This window comes from Aquarana catesbeiana, linkage group LG04 (assembly GCF_042186555.1).
Source record: "Aquarana catesbeiana isolate 2022-GZ linkage group LG04, ASM4218655v1, whole genome shotgun sequence".
Classification (NCBI taxonomy): Eukaryota; Metazoa; Chordata; class Amphibia; order Anura; family Ranidae; genus Aquarana; species Aquarana catesbeiana.
Window position 1 is genome coordinate 494660008 of NC_133327.1, and position 24151 is coordinate 494684158.

The 24151-nt window shown below is 47.0% G+C and overlaps 1 protein-coding gene across 2 annotated transcripts in view; it reads left to right on the forward strand.

Moving 5' to 3' along the window:
* HEATR5B (HEAT repeat containing 5B) overlaps positions 1 to 24151 on the forward strand; it is a 180405-nt gene extending 156254 nt beyond the window's left edge. For both annotated transcript variants that reach the window (XM_073627699.1, XM_073627701.1), the window contains exons 34-36: positions 6892 to 7043; positions 16407 to 16620; positions 21481 to 24151. In XM_073627699.1, coding sequence (XP_073483800.1) covers positions 6892 to 7043; positions 16407 to 16620; positions 21481 to 21785 — 671 coding nt within the window. In that variant the 3' untranslated portion in view covers positions 21786 to 24151. The remainder of the gene's footprint in view (positions 1 to 6891; positions 7044 to 16406; positions 16621 to 21480) is intronic.

Genomic DNA, 24151 nt, shown 5'->3' on the forward strand with positions numbered 1-24151 from the left:
GCCTGTGGTTTAAGTGGCAAAAAACAAATTTTTTCCTGGGGAGAGATTCTCTACTAGGTCTGGGAGTATCTTGGGCCATCCATCATCGGATGTCGGTGGCCCAGGGGTACAAGACCACTATTTGGTCTTAGGTTTATACATCTACAGGGTTTTTACCTGTATACTGCCTTTGGCCTTAGCCAGGGGCGGACTGACCATTCGGACGCCGACCGAGGGCCCGCGGCCAGTAGGGGGCCCATGAGAAGCTCCTAAGAGATGCTCGTCAAATCTAGGGGTATGTTGCTGGCAGTGCTGTGGCGGAGCCGTTCTGCTGCTGTGGGGGGGCCCAAGACACAGCAGCTCCTCCCTGCACCTCTGGCTTTCAGTTTGGGATGCAGTGGGGGGAGTGGGAGGCGGCGATTGGCAGCTCTATGGTGCTCACAGCATCTCCCTGGGGCTTATATTTCTCCTTCAGAGTGTATACAGTGGAGAGGGGAGGGGCCTCTGACCCGGGCAGCTATAAGTTTCACTCTTCAGTGTACAAGTGACTTGCTCTGTTTGTACACTGTTGCTGACTGCTGCCCGGTCAGAGGCCCCTCCCCTCTCCACTGTACAGAATCGGGAAGAGAACTACAAGCCCCAGTGAGATCTTTCGGTCCACAGGCATCATAGAGCTGCTGATCGTCACCTCCCACCTCCCCCTGTGCTGGGGGTTGGAGGTGCACAGCCAGGTACAGGGGAACCTCTGGGGGGGGGGGGGCTAAGTCTGGGAACCCTGATGTATGGGGGGAGGCTCTCTGGGAACCCTGGTGTATGGGGGGGGGCTCTCTGGGGACCCTGATGTATGGGGGGGGCTCTCTGGGCACCCTGATGTATGGGGGGAGGCTCTCTGGGGACTCTGATGTATGGGGGAGGCTCTCTGGGGACCCTGATGTATGGGGGAGGCTCTCTGGGCACCCTGATGTATGGGGGGGCTCTCTGGGGACCCTGATGTAAGGGGGGGGTTGGGGGCTCTCTGGGGACCCTGATGTATGGGGGGGCTCTCTGGGGACCCTGATGTATGGGGGGGGCTCTCTGGGGACCCTGATGTATGGGGGGGCTCTCTGGGAACCCTGATGTATAGGGGGGGCTCTCTGGGCACCCTGATGTAAGGGGGGGCTCTCTGGGCACCCTGATGTATGGGGGGGCCTCTCTAAGCACCCTGATGTATGGGGGGGGCTCTCTGGGGACCCTGATGTATAGAAGGGCTCTCTGAGCACCCTGATGTATGGGGGGGGGGCTCTCTGGGGACCCTAATGTATAGAAGGGCTCTCTGGGGACCCTGATGTAAGGAGGAGGCTCTCTGGGGACCCTGATGTAAGGAGGAGGCTCTCTGGGGACCCTGATGTAAGGAGGAGGCTCTCTGGGCACCCTGATGTATGGAGGTAGGCTCTCTGGGGACCCTGATGTATGGGGGGAGGCTCTCTGGGGACCCTGATGTATGGGGGGAGGCTCTCTGGGGACCCTGATGTATGGGGGGAGGCTCTCTGGGCACCCTGATGTATGGGGGGCTCTCTGGGGACCCTGATGTATGGGGGGCTCTCTGGGGACCCTGATGTATGGGGGGGGCTCTCTGGGGACCCTGATGTATGGGGGGGCTCTCTGGGAACCCTGATGTATAGGGGGGGCTCTCTGGGCACCCTGATGTAAGGGGGGGCTCTCTGGGCACCCTGATGTATGGGGGGGGCCTCTCTAAGCACCCTGATGTATGGGGGGGCTCTCTGGGGACCCTGATGTATAGAAGGGCTCTCTGAGCACCCTGATGTATGGGGGGGGGGGCTCTCTGGGGACCCTAATGTATAGAAGGGCTCTCTGGGGACCCTGATGTAAGGAGGAGGCTCTCTGGGGACCCTGATGTAAGGAGGAGGCTCTCTGGGGACCCTGATGTAAGGAGGAGGCTCTCTGGGCACCCTGATGTATGGAGGTAGGCTCTCTGGGGACCCTGATGTATGGGGGGAGGCTCTCTGGGGACCCTGATGTATGGGGGGAGGCTCTCTGGGGACCCTGATGTATGGGGGGAGGCTCTCTGGGCACCCTGATGTATGGGGGGCTCTCTGGGGACCCTGATGTATGGGGGGCTCTCTGGGGACCCTGATGTAAGGGGGGGTTGGGGGCTCTCTGGTGACCCTGATGTATGGGGGGGCTCTCTGGGGACCTGATGTAAGGAGGAGGCTCTCTGGGGACCCTGATGTATGGGGGGGCTCTCTGGGGACCCTGATGTATGGGGGGGCTCTCTGGGGACTCTGATGTATGGGGGGGCTCTCTAGGAACCCAGATCTATGGGGGGGCTCTTTGGGGACCCAGATGTATAGGGGGCTCTCTGGGGACCCAGATGTATGGAGGGGCTCTCTGGGACCCTGATGTATGGGGGGCTCTCTGGGGACCCTGATGTATGGGGGGCTCTCTGGGGACCCTGATGTATGGGGGGGCTCTCTGGGGACCCTGATGTATGGGGGGGCTCTCTGGGGACCCTGATGTAGGGGGGGCTCTCTGGGGACCCTGATGTAGGGGGGGCTCTCTGGGGACCCTGATGTATGGGGGGGCTCTCTGGGGACCCAGATCTATGGGGGGGTCTCTCTGGGGACCCAGATCTATGGGGGGGCTCTCTGAGACCCTGATGTATGGGGGGGCTCTCTGGGGAATTGACCCTGATGTATGTGGGGCTCTCTGAAAACCTTGATGTAAGGCTGGGCTCTCTGGGGACCCTGATGTAAGGCGGGGCTCTCTGGGGACCCTGATGTAAGGGGGGGGCTCTCTGGGGACCCTGATGTAAGGAGGAGGCTCTCTGGGGACCCTGATGTATGGAGGGGCTCTCTGGGGACCCTGATGTATGGGGGGGGCTCTCTGGGGACCCTGATGTATGGGGGGGCTCTCTGGGGACCCTGATGTATGGGGGGGCTCTCTGGGGACTCTGATGTATGGGGGGGCTCTCTAGGGACCCAGATCTATGGGGGGGCTCTCTGGGAACCCAGATCTATGGGAGGGCTCTTTGGGGACCCAGATGTATGGGGGGCTCTCTGGGGACCCAGATATATGGGGGGCTCTCTGGGGACCCAGATGTATGGGGGGGCTCTCTGGGACCCTGATGTATGGGGGGCTCTCTGGGGACCCTGATGTATGGTGGGCTCTCTGGGGACCCTGATGTATGGGGGGCTCTCTGGGGACCCTGATGAATGGGGGGGCTCTCTGGGGACCTTGATGTATGGGGAGGCTCTCTGGGGACCCTGATGTAAGGGTGGGTTGAGGGCTCTCTGGGGACCCTGATGTAAGGAGGGGGCTCTCTGGGGACCCTGATGTAAGGAGGGGGCTCTCTGGGGACCCTGATGTAAGGGGGGGCTCTCTGGGGACCCTGATGTAAGGGGGAGGGGCTCTCTGGGGACCCTGATGTAAGGGGGGGGCTCTCTGGGGACCCTGATGTAAGGGGGGCTCTCTGGGAAACCTGATGTAAGGGGGGTTGGGGGCTCTTTGGGGACCCTGATGTAAGGAGGGGGTTCTCTGGGGACCCTGATGTATGGGGGGGCTCTCTGGGAACCCTGATGTATAGGGGGGGCTCTCTGGGCACCCTGATGTAAGGGGGGGCTCTCTGGGCACCCTGATGTATGGGGGGGGCCTCTCTAAGCACCCTGATGTATGGGGGGGGCTCTCTGGGGACCCTGATGTATAGAAGGGCTCTCTGAGCACCCTGATGTATGGGGGGGGGGCTCTCTGGGGACCCTAATGTATAGAAGGGCTCTCTGGGGACCCTGATGTAAGGAGGAGGCTCTCTGGGGACCCTGATGTAAGGAGGAGGCTCTCTGGGGACCCTGATGTAAGGAGGAGGCTCTCTGGGCACCCTGATGTATGGAGGTAGGCTCTCTGGGGACCCTGATGTATGGGGGGAGGCTCTCTGGGGACCCTGATGTATGGGGGGAGGCTCTCTGGGGACCCTGATGTATGGGGGGAGGCTCTCTGGGCACCCTGATGTATGGGGGGCTCTCTGGGGACCCTGATGTATGGGGGGCTCTCTGGGGACCCTGATGTAAGGGGGGGTTGGGGGCTCTCTGGTGACCCTGATGTATGGGGGGGCTCTCTGGGGACCTGATGTAAGGAGGAGGCTCTCTGGGGACCCTGATGTATGGGGGGGCTCTCTGGGGACCCTGATGTATGGGGGGGCTCTCTGGGGACTCTGATGTATGGGGGGGCTCTCTAGGAACCCAGATCTATGGGGGGGCTCTTTGGGGACCCAGATGTATAGGGGGCTCTCTGGGGACCCAGATGTATGGAGGGGCTCTCTGGGACCCTGATGTATGGGGGGCTCTCTGGGGACCCTGATGTATGGGGGGCTCTCTGGGGACCCTGATGTATGGGGGGGCTCTCTGGGGACCCTGATGTATGGGGGGGCTCTCTGGGGACCCTGATGTAGGGGGGGCTCTCTGGGGACCCTGATGTAGGGGGGGCTCTCTGGGGACCCTGATGTATGGGGGGGCTCTCTGGGGACCCAGATCTATGGGGGGGTCTCTCTGGGGACCCAGATCTATGGGGGGGCTCTCTGAGACCCTGATGTATGGGGGGGCTCTCTGGGGAGTTGACCCTGATGTATGTGGGGCTCTCTGAAAACCTTGATGTAAGGCTGGGCTCTCTGGGGACCCTGATGTAAGGCGGGGCTCTCTGGGGACCCTGATGTAAGGGGGGGGCTCTCTGGGGACCCTGATGTAAGGAGGAGGCTCTCTGGGGACCCTGATGTATGGAGGGGCTCTCTGGGGACCCTGATGTATGGGGGGGGCTCTCTGGGGACCCTGATGTATGGGGGGGCTCTCTGGGGACCCTGATGTATGGGGGGGCTCTCTGGGGACTCTGATGTATGGGGGGGCTCTCTAGGGACCCAGATCTATGGGGGGGCTCTCTGGGAACCCAGATCTATGGGAGGGCTCTTTGGGGACCCAGATGTATGGGGGGCTCTCTGGGGACCCAGATATATGGGGGGCTCTCTGGGGACCCAGATGTATGGGGGGGCTCTCTGGGACCCTGATGTATGGGGGGCTCTCTGGGGACCCTGATGTATGGTGGGCTCTCTGGGGACCCTGATGTATGGGGGGCTCTCTGGGGACCCTGATGAATGGGGGGGCTCTCTGGGGACCTTGATGTATGGGGAGGCTCTCTGGGGACCCTGATGTAAGGGTGGGTTGAGGGCTCTCTGGGGACCCTGATGTAAGGAGGGGGCTCTCTGGGGACCCTGATGTAAGGGGGGGCTCTCTGGGGACCCTGATGTAAGGGGGAGGGGCTCTCTGGGGACCCTGATGTAAGGGGGGGGCTCTCTGGGGACCCTGATGTAAGGGGGGCTCTCTGGGAAACCTGATGTAAGGGGGGTTGGGGGCTCTTTGGGGACCCTGATGTAAGGAGGGGGTTCTCTGGGGACCCTGATGTAAGGGGAGGCTCTCTGGGGACCCTGATGTAAGTGGTGGAGGCTCTCTGGGGACTTGTTTACATGGGCAGACCACCGCTCTGCCTCTGTTGGAAACGATCGTCGGGGCCCGGAGGACATCGGGTCCTCCGGACCCGCTGATTAGCTCTCGGTGTGTCCAATCACAGCGGCAGCGGGTCAAACAGCATGCAGACCCGCAAGTGCAGAATCAAGTACCTGTACATGATTCTGCTCACAGGAGATGCAGCCCCGCAGTAAATGTACGTGGTTAATGTGAGTTTATTTTTCTTTTCTTACCTCTTTAAACATTTATTTTGAACATGAAGTAGAGGAATTCTGTGACCAATGCATGTAATGTAGCAGTGCAATATATACGTGGGGCTTTGTGAGGGTGTGGCTTGTGTGTGTGTGGGGGTGGGGACAAAGGGGGCCCCATGAGCCCCTATTGCCAGGGGGCCCCATGAGTTGTCAGTCCGCCCCTGGCCTTAGCTTATTACAAATAATGGAGTAGGTCCTCCTTTGGTGGCAGTTTCTATAATAGTGTCTCCCTCCCCTCAGGGGCATTGCTTTAGGACATCCCAGATAGTCATTGTTATGGTGCTCTGTGCCCCGTGATGTACGATAAAGAAAAAATATTTTTTAATACAGCTGTGAAAATCCTTTTTTTTGGAGTACATCACGGGACACAGAGGTCCCTCCCCTCTTTTCTGGGATCTTTATTGCTTGCTACAAAAACTGAGATACTTCCGGTATGGGAGGGGTTATATGGGGGAAACTTTCTGTCTGTTGGTTGCCAGTGTCCAATCACCTATAGGTGGCGTATAACCCAGATAGTCATTATTATGGTGCTCTGTGTCCCGTGATGTACTCCAAGAAAAGGATTTTACAGGTAAGCTGTATTAAAAATTCATTTTTTAGTTTTGAGTGTAATACCGCATTAAGGTAGGCACTGTGTTTAGTACTACTCCCCTATTCTAGCCACACAGTTTGGGGTGCGTCAGACCTTGCATTTAAAAAACAAAACAAAAACAAACATGTTATACTTGCCTGCATTGTGCAATGGTTTGGCACAGAACAGCCATAATCCTTCTCTTCTGTGGTCCCCCACCAGTCCTCTGGGATCCTCCCCCCTGCTGAGTGCTCATCATAGCAAGCCCCTTTTATGGAAGTACTCGTGCGCGCTCGCTCCCAAGCCGGCTCTATGTGTCAATTGACACTTAGAGCGTACGGCTCAGCCCCCCCCACCCCACCCCAGTCTCTTTTCACTGGCTGTGATTAACAGTCAAGATCACAGCAAGATCATAGATAAAGTCTACCTTTATACCTATTTTAATGCAATCTTCTAGCGTCCGGTCCAAATTGTATAAAATCTGTTTGCGTTCTTTAATTGTAGATATATTGTGTTTATTATAATACAGCTAGAAATGCACCAAGTTTAATATATAGCCTTACCTCTTTATTACCATATGCAGTGGACTCCAAGCAAACGCTGGATGAAGTAAGCATACTAACTGCTGTAGTACTATTTCTGTGGTCTACAAGCACTGAGCTTATTGGGGTGCAGTCATTACAGACCGGATGCATAAACAGGTTCAAAACTGCAATGACCTCCAGTGACCCTTGGGTGAGTTTGCTCTAAGGAAAATCCAAACATTCTCTGCCTTACCTCTGTCCTATAGGTGTTGTAAATATGTTGCTGATTTTTGTAGAATGATAGTTTTAAATGTGAAGAAATAAAGTTTAAATTTGGGCAAACAGTTAAATACACAATTGAAATATAGTTATAATTAACTCCCTCTTCCTCTTGTGATTTTCATTTTTCTAATCATTAATATTTAAGTAGAATTTAGGAAGCTCACATAGCCAATGCTTGGGTACAAGAGGTGGTACCCACCGGTTGCAAGATAGTTTCACCTTTGTCTTCTATCTCTACTTTTATTCCATTTATTTATTTATTTTGCTTCATATTTTGCTTCCTGTTTCTCCGCAAAATCAGCCAGACCGACTTTCCTTTCTTGAACCAGGAAGTTATTGTTCCTGTTCCTTCCACTGAAAGATTTCAATATTTTGAAGCCTGTTTACTGTTCTGAATGCCAAAGGGAGGCCTTCACCCCATCCTGGATTTGAAGACACTCAACACCTCTGTACGAACTGAAAAGTTTTGGATGGAATCTATTTGGTTAGGTATTGCCTGCCTTCATCATGAAGACGACTTGGCATACATTAAAAACTGCATTTGCACAAACCTATCTTTCTAGATCAACAGCAATTTTTTGACTTTGGCATAGGTACCAAACACTAGTTTGTGGCTCTTTTATTCGGCCTTGCCTTCACCCCAGGTGTATTGGTTCTGGGCCTTCATTCTCTCAAAGGTATCCCAGTCATCAAATCTCAAAGTTACATAGTTGGAAAGGTTGAATAAAGACACTGGTCTATCCAGTTCATCCTGATTGTGCGTTTGTTTATGTATCTTATAGATACTATATCTTAATGATCTGTTACGTGAGTATACCCTGAACTCCAGTGTTGTCACTCACGCTGTGGACCTTAGAGGATTTCGAATAAATTTTGAACATTGAGAAATCGTCTCTGATTCCATCATAACAGTCCTTCAGTTCTGACCCTGGCCTTCCAGAAAGCTACATGTGAGTGCTGTGATTGATGGTGTCCTCTTTCAAAGCAGTTCTATTTACTCAATCTCACTCTGGAATTTGGAGCATCCTCACAGCATGTAATAGGTTGTCTTTCTCTGGACAACATGATCCTGCTACATCCTTGAACCAAGAAGTCATGGCCGTGGATCCAAACATTTTTCATAGAATCTACCAGGTCTATTAAAGCTTCCCTTCATCAGGAATACTTTCTTGTCTCTGTGGAATTCCAAGCATGCACGCATCCATCTTTCCATCAACACTGCCTCCATTTTGCTGTGGGCCCTCTGCAACACAAGATGGTGGCTGTCCATTCGGTCTGTTTTCTGTACCCATGGTTTTCAACAAGGTACTGGCTAGCTTTACTACACTCCCAGGGCATTCTGATTGTAAGGAGTTTGTTTGAGCTGGCAGCTTTGCCCTGTAAAAACCACTTCTGATCTTACACAAGGACAATGTGCAGTTGAGGCCCGGAGCCTCCCTCCTGCTTAATGTAGTTTTGGCTTTTTACCTCAACCAGGACATAGAATAACTATGTCTTTGTCCAGCTCCATTACATGAGAAGGACATTTCTTAATAGTACATCACGGGCCATAGACCTCTTTCACACTGATTCACTTTGCAGGCGCTATAGCGTTAAAAATAGCGTCTGCAAAGCGCCCTAAAACAGCAGCTCCATTCACTCCAGTGTGAAAGCCCGAGGGCTTTCACACTGGAACGGTGCGCTGGCAAGGCATCAGAAAAAGTCCTACCAGCAGCTTCTTTGGCGCGCATTAGGAGCGGTGAACTCACCGCTCCTAAATCGCCCCTGCCTATTGAAAACAGTGGGGCAGCGCTGCTATACAGCCGGCAAAGCGCCACTGCAGCAGCGTTTTGCGGATGGATTTAACCCCTTTTCGGCCGCTAGCGGGGGTTAAAACTGCCCCGCTATCGGCCGAATAGCACAGCTAAAACGACGGTAAAGCGACGCTAAAAATAGTGCTGCTTTACTGCTGACGCCCGGGGCGGCTCAGTGTGAAAGGTGTCCTAGTAATTACTATGTGGGTTATAGGCCACCTTCAGGTAATGGACACTGGCACACCCTAAGACAGAAAGTCCACTCCCTATATAACCCCTCCCACTACTGGGAGTAACTCAGTTCTTTCGCCAGGGTCTAAGGTGTTGGTCATGAGTAAAGATGTGCTGTGCTGAGCTCCACTGGAGCAATCCTTGCTGGGGCTAGCTATGCAGCCGGATCCATTCAAAGTGTCTTTTTAGGCTGAATTGAATGGAACCCGGGCCTCGTGGCGGAAGAAACAAGGTTTAGCCCGTAACGCTTCTCTTTCTAGAAAGCTGGACCCCGGGATCCAGTGCTTTTTGTTTTTTTAGCCATAAGTTTTTTCTGGTGGGGTGCTATTACGGGTCCAGGAGTACGGATCCCCCAATAAAAAGGGCCCCAGTTCCTGAAGGTTTTTTTAAACGAAGCCCACCGTGAGGGGTGAAGAATGGGTCTGTTGGTTTTACCACAGAAATCCCTGCAGCGGGAAAGGTAAGTGGAGATTTCTAAGGAATTTTTAAGTTTCTTATGAATTATCTCCTTTAAAAAGTAAATGTTGTCATGCCTAAAAGTCACCACTGGGTGCTGTATAGAGCACATACCTTGCCATGCTTCCTCAAAGATCACGCTGTCTCAGCAGAAGCTGCAGATCTCCCTCCTCTAGCAGCCCAAGACTCCAGTAAGATTGGGGGGATTTTCCTACAAAAATACATCCCCCCACCTGGACAAAGCTTTCCCCCTCTCCCTGGATAGGGGGAAGTCAAATCGATCAGCGATGCTGCTCTGTTTTTTACCGCCCCTGCACGGCGGTTTGATTACCGGGTCTCCTCCTCGCCACCCCCCCCCTCCCCAAAACACACGCCGATCCCATCGAATCGGAGGCCCATGCCTGCGCGGGAAAGACGCTCTTTTGGAAAGAGAGGGGGGCGCGATGTGACGGAGAGGGCGGGGCTTAGCGCAGCATTGACGTGCTGCAACGTCCAGCGCAGGAGTATGTTTTAAAAACTCAATTTTTTGCTGGCTGCAGCTGTCAGAGGGACACGAGCAAAAAGGGGCATGTAAGAGGTTTGGTGACACAGGCATTCCCTTGGCGCATTTACTAAAAGCACCAGGTTGAGCGTTAAATAGCAGCGGCAGTTACTGGACTATTTGCTCAAGCAGTGGATGCGATTTCTTCTGGTGGTGCCTCTGCATTTGTGTATCAGGCTATGGTCAGAAGGGGGGGTAGAAACAACCCAAAAAAGGGCTCAAGAGGGACTCCTTCAAGCTTCAAAAAGCCTAAAATCATCTCTAAGATGGCATCCTCCCCTAAGGGATCTCAGGTGGCTGGTCAGAGTGAGCCATCAGGGACATCAGGTGTTGCAACTGTTTCCAACACTGCAGCCCCTGTCTGCGTTACTGAAGAAGTTTTTTCCTCAACCACATTAAGATTGGAGCAGAGGTTAGTGGCTTTAATCGCATCCCAAAGTGGGACTAAGTGCGATAGGTCCCCTTCCGTTACCCCGACCCTCAAACTGAGGAACCGGGGGCGGGAGATGATGAATTTTTCTCAGGGGACCGGGAAGAGGCTGATGACTCCTCTTCTGAGGAGTCAAATGTGGAAGGATCAGGTTCACAATCTGAAAGATTGATGGTACAATCTCTTACTGAATTGGTCCGCTCCACTTTTATGCTACCCTTAACTGAGGCGGTTGACAAGCCTACTTCTTGTTTGGATTCGCTAAAGCCTCCCCAAGCTGCGCATGCCTTTCCTATCCATTCATTGCTGGGAAAGCTTATGTATTCTGAGTGGGATCACCCAGATAAGCATTTTATCCTCCTAAAAAGTTTTGACCACTTTATCCTATGGAGAAAAAGTTTAATAAAAGATATAGGATACCAGCAATTGACGCTGCTATATTCTCTGTGAATAAAAGTTTGACTTGTCCGGTAGACAATGCTCAAATGCTTAGCGATCCACCAGATAAGAAGTTGTAATTCCTATTAAAAAACACTTTTTCTCTGGCAGGTTCAGTAACTCAGCCTGCGCTGGCAGCAATTGGTGTATGTCAATTCTTGAGAGACCAGTTTAAACAGGTGCTCAAGATTATTCCTGATCAGCAGGCCCAAAATTTGGTTGAGCTACCCGGGGCGTTATGTTTTACAATAGACGCTATGAGAGATTCTATCTTCCAGGCCTTACGCTGGGGCTGGTGCACATGCATAGAATACTTTGGTTGAAAAATTGATCAGCCGAATCGCCCAGCAAAAAGCTCCTGGCTAGTTTTCCTTTTCGCGGTGAATGGCTGTTTGGATGTTCTTATCCAGATCATCCCCAAAGAATTTCTAATGGAAAAAGTACCCTTTTGCCAGTTAGGAAAAGAAGTAAGCGTATTTCATTTAAACAAGTCGCTTCTCCAGTGCCAGGAGCATCGGCCTCCAGGCAGTCTCGACGGCCTCTACCGTCAAATTCAAGAGGTAAACCTCAGGGTCAACCCCAGGGACAAAAGAAGTCCTTGGGAAGAAACGCTACAAAATACTAAAGCCTCCTTGTGAAGGGGCGCCCCCGCTCGCTCGAGTGGGGGGAAGACGTCTGCAGTTCTCAAGGGTCTGGCAGGAAGAGTGTCAAGACAAATGGGTGGCTTCCTCAATTACTCTAGGGTACAAACTAGAGTTCCGAGAGTCCCCGTCTCCTCGTTTTCTCAGATCAAACGTTCCCAGGGATCCAGAGAAAAAGAAGTGTCTCTTTCAAGCATTGGACCATCTTTGGTCCCAAAAGGTGAGATCGGTGGTCCCCATAGAAGAGCAGGGATTGGGGTTTTACTCAAACCTTTTCACGGTGCCCAAACCAAATGGAAATGTCAGACCCATTCTAGATCTCAAAAATCTAAACCGGTTTTTGAATATCTGCTCTTTTTGCATGGAGTCAATCCAATCAGTAGTCTCCATCCTACAAGGTGGAGAACTTCTTCTGGTGTCAATCGAAATCAAGGATGCATACCTCCATGTGCCGATTTTCCCCGCTCACCAGAAATATCTACGGTTCGAAATAGAAAATCTTCATTTTCAGTTTGTAGCTCTGCCTTTCAGGCCAACTACTGCTCCTCGAGTATTTACAAAGGTTCTGGCCCCTCCTCTAGCCAGATTAAGGGCTCAAGGTATAACGATTGTTGCGTATCTAGACGATCTGCTCTTGATAGACCAGTTGGTAGCCCGCTGTCAACTACCTGGAATACCTAGGTTGGATTCTCAACCTAGAGAAATCTTCCTTAAAACCATCAAGGAGATTTGGAATACTTGGGTCTGATCATAAATACAGCCCAGAAGAGGGTATTCTTACCCTAGGTGAAGATCAGTGCCATAAGGAAGCTGATTCAGGTAGTCAAGGCAAAGGAGAATCCCTCTATTTGACTTTGCATGAGGTTGTTGGGAAAGATGGTGGCTTCATTCGAGGCCGTTCTTTATGCTCAGTTTCATTCGAGACTGCTGCAAAACAGTATCCTATTGGCTTGGAACAAGAAGGTCCAAGCTGTAGATTTCCCAATGTACTTGACTCCAAAGGTGTGCCAGAGCCTCAGTTGGTGGTTGATAACCAAGAATCTGCAGAAAGGAAAATCCTTCCTACCAGTTACCTGGAAGGTGGTAACAACAGATGCCAGCCTTTCGGGTTGGGGAGCAGTCCTGGAAGAGGCGACTGTTCAAGGAAAATGGTCCAGGTCAGAAATGACCTTGCCCATCAATATTCTAGAGATTCATGCAGCGCGCTTGGCCCTGAGGGCCTGGACGTTCAGATTACGGAATTGTCCTATCCGGATCCAATCCGACAATGCCACAGCAGTGGCCTATATCAATCACCAAGGGTGCACGAGAAGTCGTGCGGCCCAGAGAGAGGTGAATCATATCCTAAGTTGGGCAGAAAACCATGCGCTTTGCCTGTCGGCAGTCTTCATTCCAGGAATAGAGAATTGGCAGGTGAACTACTTGAGTTACCAGTGGTTGTTCCTGAGAGAATGGTCTCTTCACCCCGATATATTCCTGTCAATATGTCAAAGATGGAGGATCCCAGACATAGATCTGTTTGCTTTGTGTCAAGAACAAAATATCCGCTAGCGTGCATAACGTATTTCCGTGGAACCAGTTTTCACTGATTTATGCATTCCCTCCTGTTCTGCTGCTTCCACGACTTCTTTGCAGGATCAAGCAGGAAGGGAAGTCGGTGATTCTTGTGGCCCAGGAGATCTTGGTTTGTAGAGATCATAAAGATGGCGGTAGGGGACCCATGGACCCTACCACAACGTCTGGACCTTCTCTCACCTTCTCTTTTCATCATACCTTGCAAACTCTAAATTTAACGGTTTGGCTATTTGAGACCCACATTCTGAAGAAGCGTGGGCTGTCCGGTTCAGTGGTATCTACCTTGTTTAATGCAAGGAAGCCGGCCTCCAGAATCATATATTATAGAGTCTGGAAGGCATATGTCTCCTGGTGTGAATCCAAGGGTTGGCACCCCACGAAGTATGTCATAGGTAGAATCTTTGACTTTCTACAAATGGGGTTAGAAATGAAGTTGGCCTTGAGTACTAGCAAGGACCAGGTCTCGGCCTTATCAGTATTATTTCAGCGATCACTTGATGTGCATTCTTTGGTTCGTAGCTTTATTCAGGGGGTAACGTGGCCTAATCCTCCAGTTAGATCACCCCTGAACCCTTGGGATCTGAATTTAGTTCTGTCAGCATTACAGAAACAGCCTTTTGAGTCGATACGACATATTCCCTTGGTCCTTTTGACAAGGAAACTAGTTTTTCTGGTAGCCATATCTTCTGCAAGAAGGGTATCAGAGTTGGCTGCTCTTTCTTGTAAAGAGCCATATTTAATTATTCACAAAGATAAGGTAGTATTGCGTCCTCATCCTAACTTTCTACCGAAGGTAGTGTCAAGTTTTTATTTAAACCAGGATATTGTTCTACCTTCATTTATTCCAGAACCCGGTTCTACGGAAGAAAGGTTACTACATTCTCTTGATGTGGTGAGAGCAGTCAAAGTCTACTTGAAGGCGACTGCTCAGATTCGAAAAACGGATGTTTTGTTTGTATTTCCTGAAGGTCCTAAAAGAGGACAGGCAGCATCGAAATCTACTATTTCCAAATGGATACGACAAATAATTGTTCAAGCTTATGGTCTAAAGAGGAAGATTCCTCCTTTTCAAATCAAAGCGCACTCCACAAGGGCTGTTAGTGCTTTGTGGGCAGTGCATCACCAAGCCTCCATGGCTCAAATCTGCAAGGCCGCAACTTGGTCTTCAGTCCATACATTTACCAGATTCTATCATTCTATCAGGTAGATGTAAAAAGTCATGAGGATATCGCCTTCGGGCGCAGTGTGCTGCAGGCTGCAGTATAAGTCCTCTGATCTCATGGTGCCCTAATTTTTTTCTGTCTCCCTCCCTTCAGTTGGCATTGCTCTGGGACATCCCACATAGTAATTACTATGGCTCTGTGTTCCGCGATGTATGATTAAGAAAATAGGATTTTTATAACGGCTTACCTGTAAAATCCTTTTCTTTGAAGTACATCATGGAACACAGAGGCCCCTCCCTTCTTTCTGGTATACACGTGTATTGCTTTGCTACAAAAACTGAGGTACTCCCAGTAGTGGAAGGGGTTATATAGGGAGTGGATTTCCTGTCTTATTGTGTGCCAGTGTCAATTACCTGAAGGTGGCCTATAACCCACACGGTAATTACTATGGCTCTGTGTCCCGTGATGTACTTCAAACAAAAGGATTTTACAGGTAAACTGTAATAAAAATCCTATTTTCTCTTCACTGTCTGGATGTAGTTTGTGCTGTCTGGGTTTACCTCTTTCTGTCATTCCTCATTTTCTCCATAAAGGGGAAGAAAGCTTTCCGTTCCAACATTACTTAGTGACTCAGACAGATCATTTGTTTAAGCTTAGCAGATCAGGTTCCTGGCTTTCCTGTCAAAGCTCACTACACTATATCTGTGAGTGCCTCTTGGAATTATTGGCATCTGGCAACTGTTTAACAGATTTGCAAGGCTGTCACCTGGTCTTCTGTTCAGACTGTACTTTTTAACAGGTGAATGTTCAGGCCTCACTTGATGCCAGTTTTGGACATATTGTCCTTCAGGCAGCTCTTTAAACTGCAGGGAACCCCTAGTTTCATTGTTTTGGTATGTGGGCCTGTCTTTTTGTTACTGTTGCCCAGCCCTCAGTTGGACTGCTTTTAGATTGTCTTAGTTGCCTCTAAATCCTGTGTCCCTCAATGAACTAGAAGGGAAAATTAATAATTTTGTACTGTTTCTTGGAGCTCATTGAGGGATGCAGGTCCCACTCCTCAGTTTGCAATCTTGCACTTAATAATGCTTTTATACTAACCGAGGCGTGCTGGGAGTGGGAGAGTTAATCCAGGATGGTCTCTTTTTTTTTTTTGTGTCAGTGTCCAAATCCTCCTGTTGGTGGCTGTATAACCCAATCCTATGTCCCTCAGTTAGCTTTAATACTAAACAGGTAAAGAAATAAAGGGTATTAATATAGGTCAAAATGTTCATTTTGTTAAAACTAATAGGGGAAGAAGGGTTTTTTCTCTCTTAAGGTTGCTTTAACAGATGTTATGTGTAGATTAAAAGTCACCCCTTTTGATGTGCAGAAGAATGAAACCAATGTAATAATACACTGAGCATCATATTTGTTAGTAACCCTTGCAGACCTGGTGAGGCAAAGCAATTGCTGGTGCTAGTGGCAGGAGAGCTGCGGTGAAGTGAACAAGGGCAAAGATACACCCTTGCAACCTTTTTGAAGCTTTTGGGGCATTTGTTTCACATCCAAGGTCCAGAACTGGTTAATATTGCGCTGTCTTCTGAATATTGCTTTTTTGAGCTGTGTAACAGGAGAACTTTTACGTTTCACTGTCTTGACGCTTGAATAAAAAAGGGCTATTTTCTAAAATAGTCCTCTCTGTTGGTCAATTTGAATGGAATTGAAAATTACCCTGCCAGGAGGGTAAGGTCACTGCACAGGGCTGAATACAATACATTTTTCTAGAAGAGAAGTGTCCATACAGCTTTTCTTTGTAAATGTTTCAAGTATGCTATTAAAAAAAAATGCCCTTTTACAGGAAGGGGAAGATTTTAAAAACCGCAGTTGGATTATGTGGCCAATTTAATTTCAAATAGTGCTTGATGGATCACTGTAAGGCTGATTTTCAATCTTTGTATCAGATGATTATAAAATTGAGAACATCTTTTTTGATGGCCTCAGTATCCATAACAAAACTGATAATTTATCATGTTTCTATTTTACAGGTGCAAGCAAAATGTTACCAGCTTATATTGTCAGTGTTCCAGCACTCCAATCGAGCTCTCTCCACTCCTTATATTCATGCACTTGCACCCATCATGGTAGAAAATCTAAAGGCTGTTGCAAGAAAAAGACCAAGTAACAGCACAGAGTTGCTGGCAGTGCAGGAAGGAATTAAAGTATTGGAGACTGTAGTTGCTTTGGGAGAAGAAAAAAATAGTAAGTACACTTTTTTTTTATAAATTTGCTATTTACTTGGCATCAAGAAATATTTTAGCCAAAGCTGTAAGATGGCTTATAGTTACTTTCTGTTTGCATGTACAGTAAATGTAAAAAGTGTGTGAGCACAGAAAGTGATTTTATATATATATATATATATTATATATATATATATACAGTGGGGACGGAAAGTATTCAGACCGTCTTAAATTTTTCACTCTTTGTTATATTGCAGCCATTTGCTAAAATCATTTAAGTTCATTTTTTTTTCCTCATGAATGTACACACAGCACCCCATATTGACAGAAAAACACAGAATTGTTGACATTTTTGCAGATTTATTAAAAAAGAAAAACTGAAATATCACATGGTCCTAAGTATTCAGGCCCTTTGTTCAGTATTTAGTAGAAGCACCCTTTTGATCTAATACAGCCATGAGTCTTTTTGGGAAAGATGCAACAAGTTTTTCACACCTGGATTTGTGGATCCTCTGCCATTCCTCCTTGCAGATCCTCTTTATTTCTGTCAGGTTGGAAGGTAAACATTGGTGGACAGCCATTTTTAGGTCTCTCCAGAGATGCTCAATTGGGTTTAAGTCATGGCTGGGCCATTCAATAACAGTCACGGAGTTGTTGTGAAGCCACTCCTTCGTTATTTTAGCTGTGTGCTTAGGGTCATTGTCTTATTGGAAGGTAAACCTTCGGCCCAGTCTGAGGTCCTGAGCACTCTGGAGAAGGTTTTCATCCAGGATATCCCTGTACTTCGCCGCATTCATCTTTCCCTCGATTGCAACCAGTCGTCCTGTCCCTGCAGCTGAAAAACACCCCTACACCATGATGCTGCCACCACCATGCTTCACTGTTGGGACTGTAAGGACAGATGATGAGCAGTGCCTGGTTTTCTCCACACATACCGCTTAGAATTAAGGCCAAAAAGTTCTATCTTGGTCTCATCAGAACAAAGAATCTTATTTCTCACCATCTTGGAGTTTCCTTCAGGTGTTTTTAGCAAACTCCATGCGGGCTTTCATGTGTCCTGCACTGAGGAGAGGCTTCTGTCAGGCCACTCTGCCATAAAGCCCCGACTGGTGGAGGGCTGCAGTGATGGTTGACTTTCTACAACTTTCTCCCATCTCCTGACTGCATCTCTGGAGCTCAGCCACAGTGATCATTGGATTCTGCTTTACCTCTCTCACCAAGGCTCTTCTCCCCCTGATAGCTCAGTTTGGCCGAATGGCCAGCTCTAGGAAGGGTTCTGGTCATCCCAAACGTCTTCCATTTAAGGATTATGGAGGCCACTGTGCTCTAAGGAACCTTAAGTGCAACAGAAATTTTTTTGTAACCTTGGCCAGATCTGTGCCTTGCCACAATTCTGTCTCTGAGCTCTTCAGGCAGTTCCTTTGACCTCATGATTCACATTTGCTCTGACATGCACTGTGAGCTGTAAGGTCTTATATAGACAGGTGTGCGGCTTTCCTAATCAAGTCCAATCAGTATAATCAAACACAGCTGGTCGCAAATGAAGGTGTAAAACTATCTCAAGGATGATCAAAAGAAATGGACAGCACCTGAGTTAAATATATGAGTGTCACTGCAAAGGGTCTGAATACTTAGGACCATGTGATATTTCAGTTTTTCTTTTTTAATAAATCTGCAAAAATGTCAACAATTCTGTGTTTTTCTGTCAATATGGGGTGCTGTGTGTACATTCATGAGGAAAAAAAAATGAACTTAAATGATTTTAGCAAATGGCTGCAATATAACAAAGAGTGAAAAATTTAAGACGGTCTGAATACTTTCTGTCCCCACTGTATATGTGTATATATATATATATATATATATATATATATATATATATAGTTTTCTAAACCTGTTTTTTTTTTTCGAAACCAAAACAAATACGTTTCAGAAATTAAGTTATATGTAATAAAATGGACTGACACAGGGAAAACGTATTGAACACGCTAACTGAAATTCATTAAATACTTAGTACAAAATCTTTTGTTGGTAATGATAGTTTCAAGACGCCTCCTGTATGGGGAAACTAATCGTATGCATTGCTCAGATGTGATTTTGGCTCATGCTTCCACACAAACGGTCTTCAAATCTTGAAGGTTCCATGAGCCTCCTCTATGAACTCTGATCTTTAGTTGTTTCCATGGATTTTCTATTAGATTCAAGTCAGGTGATTGGCTGGGCCATTCTAGCAGCTTTATTTTCTTTCTTTAAAACCATATTTAGTTTCCTTGACTTTGGGATATCAATGTCTTGCTGAAATGTCTCGTTTCATCTTCATCATCCTGGTAGCAGCAGATTTTTATCAAGAATGTCTTGGTACATTTTTCCAATCATCCTTCCTTCCTATGCTGAAAAACAGTCCCACACCATGATGTTCCCACCTCCAAACTTTATTATTGGTGTGATGTTTTTGGGGTGATGTGCAGTGCAATTTTACCTCCAAACATGGGGTGTATTATGGCATCCAAAGAGTTTAATTTTGGTCTCATCTGACAGGCTTGTCTAAATGTTGTGCAGCAAACTTTAAATGAGCTTCAACATGTTTATTCTTCAGCAATGGAGTCTTGCGTGTCATTCCAGTTTAGTGTTACAAGGTGTCAGGTGTGAATGGGGAGCAGGTGTGTTAAATTTGGTGTTATTGCTTTCACTCTCTTATACTGGCAACTGGAAGTTCAACATGGCACCTCATGGTAGAGCTGCACGATTCTGGCTAAAATGAGAATCACGATTTTTTTGCTTAGAAGATACATCACGATTCTCTCACGATTCTCGCGGCGTAACATCATCTTTCACATTGAAACAAAAAAATTGGGCTAACTTTACTGTTTAGTTTTTTTTTTTAATTCATTGAAGTGTATTTTTTTCCCAAAAAATTGCTTTTGAAAGACCGCTGGGCAAATATAGTGTGACATAAAATATTGCAGCAATTGCCATTTTATTTCCTAGGGTCTCTGCTAAAATATATATAATGTTTGGGGGTTCCAAGTAATTTTCTAGCAAAAAATATTGATGTTAACTTATGAAAGAAGTGTCAGAAAAAGATTTAGACTTTAAGTGGTTAAACTTCCTGCATTTACAGTTGTTGAAAACTTGGCAGACTGCCCAGATTATTTATTTACACAGAAGTTCTATCCCTTTGATCTAAGAAGGAAGCTTAGTTACAAGTTAAAGACTTAGCAGACTGCCCAGATGCTTTCTTTTGACAGCTGAGTGAGCAGAAAGTCTCTCCACTTGTTTATGTGAAAGAATTGGCAATCTCTCCAGGAGAGATTGTCAGGGAGGGTGAATCCAGATCACAATTTTTTAACCATTAATTCTGCAGCTCTCCCCCATGGCAAAGAACTTTCTGAGGATCTAAAAAAAGAATTGTTGCTCTACAAAAAATGGATTAGTCTATAAGAAGATTGCCAAGACCTGAAACTGAGCTGCAGCACGGTGGCCAAGACCATACAGTGGTTTAACAGGACAGGTTCCAATCAGAACAGGCCTCGTCATGGTCGACCAAAGAAGTTGAGTGCACGTGCTCAGCATCCTATCCAGAGGTTGTCTTTGGGAAATAGACATATGAGTGCTGCCAGCATTGCTGCACAAGTTGAAGGGGTGGGGAGGAGTCAGCCTGTCAGTGCTCAGACCATACGCCGCACACTGCATCAAATTGGTCTGCATGGCTGTTGTCCCAGAAGGAAGCCTCTTCTAAAGATGATGCACAAGAAGCCCGCAAACAGTTTGCTGAAGACAAGCAGACTAAGGACATGGATTACTGGAACCATGTCCTGTGGTCTGATGAGACCAAGATTAACTAATTTGGTTCAGATGGTGTCAAGCATGTGAGGCGGCAACCAGGTGAGGAGTACAAAGACAAGTGTGTCTTGCCTACAGTCAAGCATGGTGGTAGGAGTGTCATGGTCTGGGGCTGCATGAGTGCTGCCGGCACTGGGGAGCTACAGTTCATTGAGGGAGCCATGAATGCCAAAATGTACTGTGACATACTGAAGAAGAGCATGATCCCCTCCCCTCCTGAGACTGGGCCGCAAGGCAGTATTCCAACATAATGACCCCAAACACACCTTCAAAATGACCACTGCCTTGCTAAATAAGCTGAGGGTAAAGGTTATGGACTGGCCAAGCATGTCTCCAGACCTAAACCCTATTGAGCAATCTGTAGGGCATCCTCAAGCAGAAGGTGGAGGAGCGCAAGGTCTCTAACATCCACCAGCTCCATGATGTCACCGAGGAGTATAAGAGGACTCCACTGGCAACCTGTGAAGCTCTGGTGAACTTCATGCCCAAGAAGGTTAAGGCAGTGCTGGAAAATAATGGTGGCCACACAAAATATTGAAACTTTGGTAATTTTCACTTAGAGCCGGTTCACACGGGGGCGACTTGTCAGGCGACCTAGCCGCCTGACAAGTCGCCTCCCGTTCTGTACAATGGAACCGTTCTAATCGGAGCGACTCAAGTCGCTCCGACTTAGAAGAAAGGTTCCTATACTACTTTGGGGGCGACTTGCATAGACTTCTATACAGAAGTCGTCTTGCAAGTCGCCGTGGCAGTCGTGTGCAGGTCGCCTCGGTGAGGCGACCTGCAAGTCGTGCCGCTTCTAGTGTGAACCGGCTCTTAGAGGTGTACTCACTTTTGTTGCCAGCGGTTTAGACATGAATGTGGGTGTGTTTTTTCGAGGGGACAGCAAATTTACACTGTTATACAAGCTGTACACTCACTTCTTTACATTGTAGCAAATATAAAAAAATATGATTATGATATGGGCATGCACTTTTTAGATATTATAGGTAGAATAACTTTTCTACAGTTACATTTTTAACATATTTGTTTTTCTCCACAGGAGTCCAGCTTCTTGCTCTGCTGGTTCCAACATTGATTTCTTATTTGCTGGATGTCAATGCTTTCAGCTCGGCATCACCCTCCTCAAAGGATCTTCATGAGTTTGCACTGCAGAACTTGATGCGTATTGGTCCTCTTTATCCTCATGCATTTAAAACTGTTATGGGAGCTGCTCCAGAGTTGAAAGCATGCTTAGAAACTGCCATTAGAGCTAATCAGGCCAGCAAGGCTAAAGCTGCCTCTCGACAGCCTGCTCCTACCATACAAAGTGCACCCACCATCAAACTCAAGACTAATTTCTTCTAACTGCAGAGAAGCTCGGCAGTTGGCTTTCCTGAAAGTTCCGCTGACTTTATTCTGGAACACATTCTGATGGACTTTTTACAAGGATCTCTTCCAGCATTGAAAACATTAACAATAGTTTATCTATGGGGAAACGGTTTTCTTTATGTGTATTTCATGCTTTCTATAGCACCTTTTTGTTTTTAAACTCTTACATCCACAGCCATTCCCTTACATTTGCACCTTGTCAAAATTCTGGCCTCTGACCCAAAATACTTATGACCATCATTTTACTTGTAAGTCATTTTTATGCAAAAAAAAAAGCCTTTGTTTTTAATTAAATTGGCTCTATCAGCATTTTTGAATATATATTTATAAATAAAATCCTGTTAATGTTTAAAGATCAGGTAACCGCCCAGCCACATAGGTTTAGTTAGCACATGTATCATGAATACAGCTGCCACAGAACTATTTGTATTATAGCCAGACTAAAACTGGGTATATATTAGTAGAATTTCATTTGGAATTTTTTGTTCTAAGATTTTGAATGGTTAGTGGGGTCAAATCGACATTTGTTTTTGACTGCAGTGACAAGAAAATCCGATGGAGCACGGAGGAACATTTTCCTTTGAACATATTGCTAATAGTGTATTTCATTCAGGAAATTACTTTCATTCCAAAATTAAATGTTAAAGGCAAATGAAATTCTGAACTACGGTAAAACCTTGGATTGCGAGCATAATTTTTTCCGGAAACATGCTTATAATCCAAAGCACTTGTATATCAAAGCGAATTTCCCCATAAAAAATAATGGAAACTCAGATGATTTGTTCCACAACCATTTATTCATGGGTCTTTCAGTTTATAGTCCATTTAAAAAGATTATCGCAATGTCGTAGGTTGTGTAACCATAACATGTCCATCCACAAGTGGCAGCCTCTACAAGGGGATTAGAAGCAAAATCCAGCAGGAGCTAGAGAGCATAAAAGAGAAGAGAGGTGCCTCTAAGTGTAGTGATATGGTTACATTTAATGAAGGTACAACCTTTAGCAACTTACATGGTTGATGATTAAAAGAGGCACGACTAAGTATGCAGGCATCCGGGGTAAAGCTGTCCACATAGACCATCCTCCACGGCTCTCACCGCTGTCAGTCTGCAGTTGTGACCGGGATGACTACCCTGCAGTAGAGCGATCTAAATGCGAGGCTTAAAAAGCTCGTGGAGTACAGCGTGAAAGGGATGACAACAATAGCGGTACGGAGGATGGTCTATGTGGACAGCTTTACCCCAGATGCCTGCATACTTAGACTTGCCTGTTTTAGTCATCAACCATGTAAGTTGCTAAATATTGCACCTTCATTAAATGTAACCCTATTGCTACGGCACCTCTCGTCTCTTTTATACTCAGTTGTGACGTGACGCTACCTGTATATCAAGACATCGCTTGTATGTCAAGTGGAAATTTATCAAAAAATTTTGCTTGTCTTGCAAAATGCTTTCAAACCAAGTTACTCTCAAACCAAGATTTTACTGTACTTGCAAACAACATTTTTCAAGCCATTGAATGCACAAAAATCTACTAGTGTATTCCAAACTTTAGCTGGAAGCAAGTGGAATGTACAGCTTAAAGGGTACTTTACATTAGGATTAGACAAAATAATGTAGATGTTATGTACAGCAGACTGCCTGCACAGACCTCCCAACTCCTTTGTCTGACATCAAATAATACAGAAGTTGGAAAACCGGCTTTCAGCATTATTAAGAGTAACAATTGCACAAATAAATGATCTCCCTGAAACACTAGGGTATAGCCTGCACTTATTTTGCACTTAGACTCTTCTCTGAATATTTAATATAACACAATGAAATGTATCTGTCACTTGTTTCAAAGGTAAAATATTATGGATTCGTACAGCAACATTTGTTTCTACTGTTTGGTTTCTGATTTTATATGTATGTGTGTATGTATGTGTGTATATATATATATATATATATATATATATATATACACACACACACACACACACACACACACACACACACACACACACACACACACACACACACACACACACACACACACACACACACACACACACATTGAATATAGGAAGTACCATTTCCGGTTTTAACATACTTTATGAATGTGTTTTTGCTTATTGGGTAACCATGAATTTGTGTTGTACTGGTTGTAAATATTTAAAGTGGATTTTATTGTTACATTCATCTGTCTAATCAGTTGTAGATATTCAGCCTCTGTACATTCTCGGCATGTTTACAAACACCTTATGGTACAAAAAAATGATTGAAAATAGTAACATACATTCAAATTTAATCCTGAATCATTTGTTGATATTTCAGCTCAAAACAATAAACTTGTATACATTGA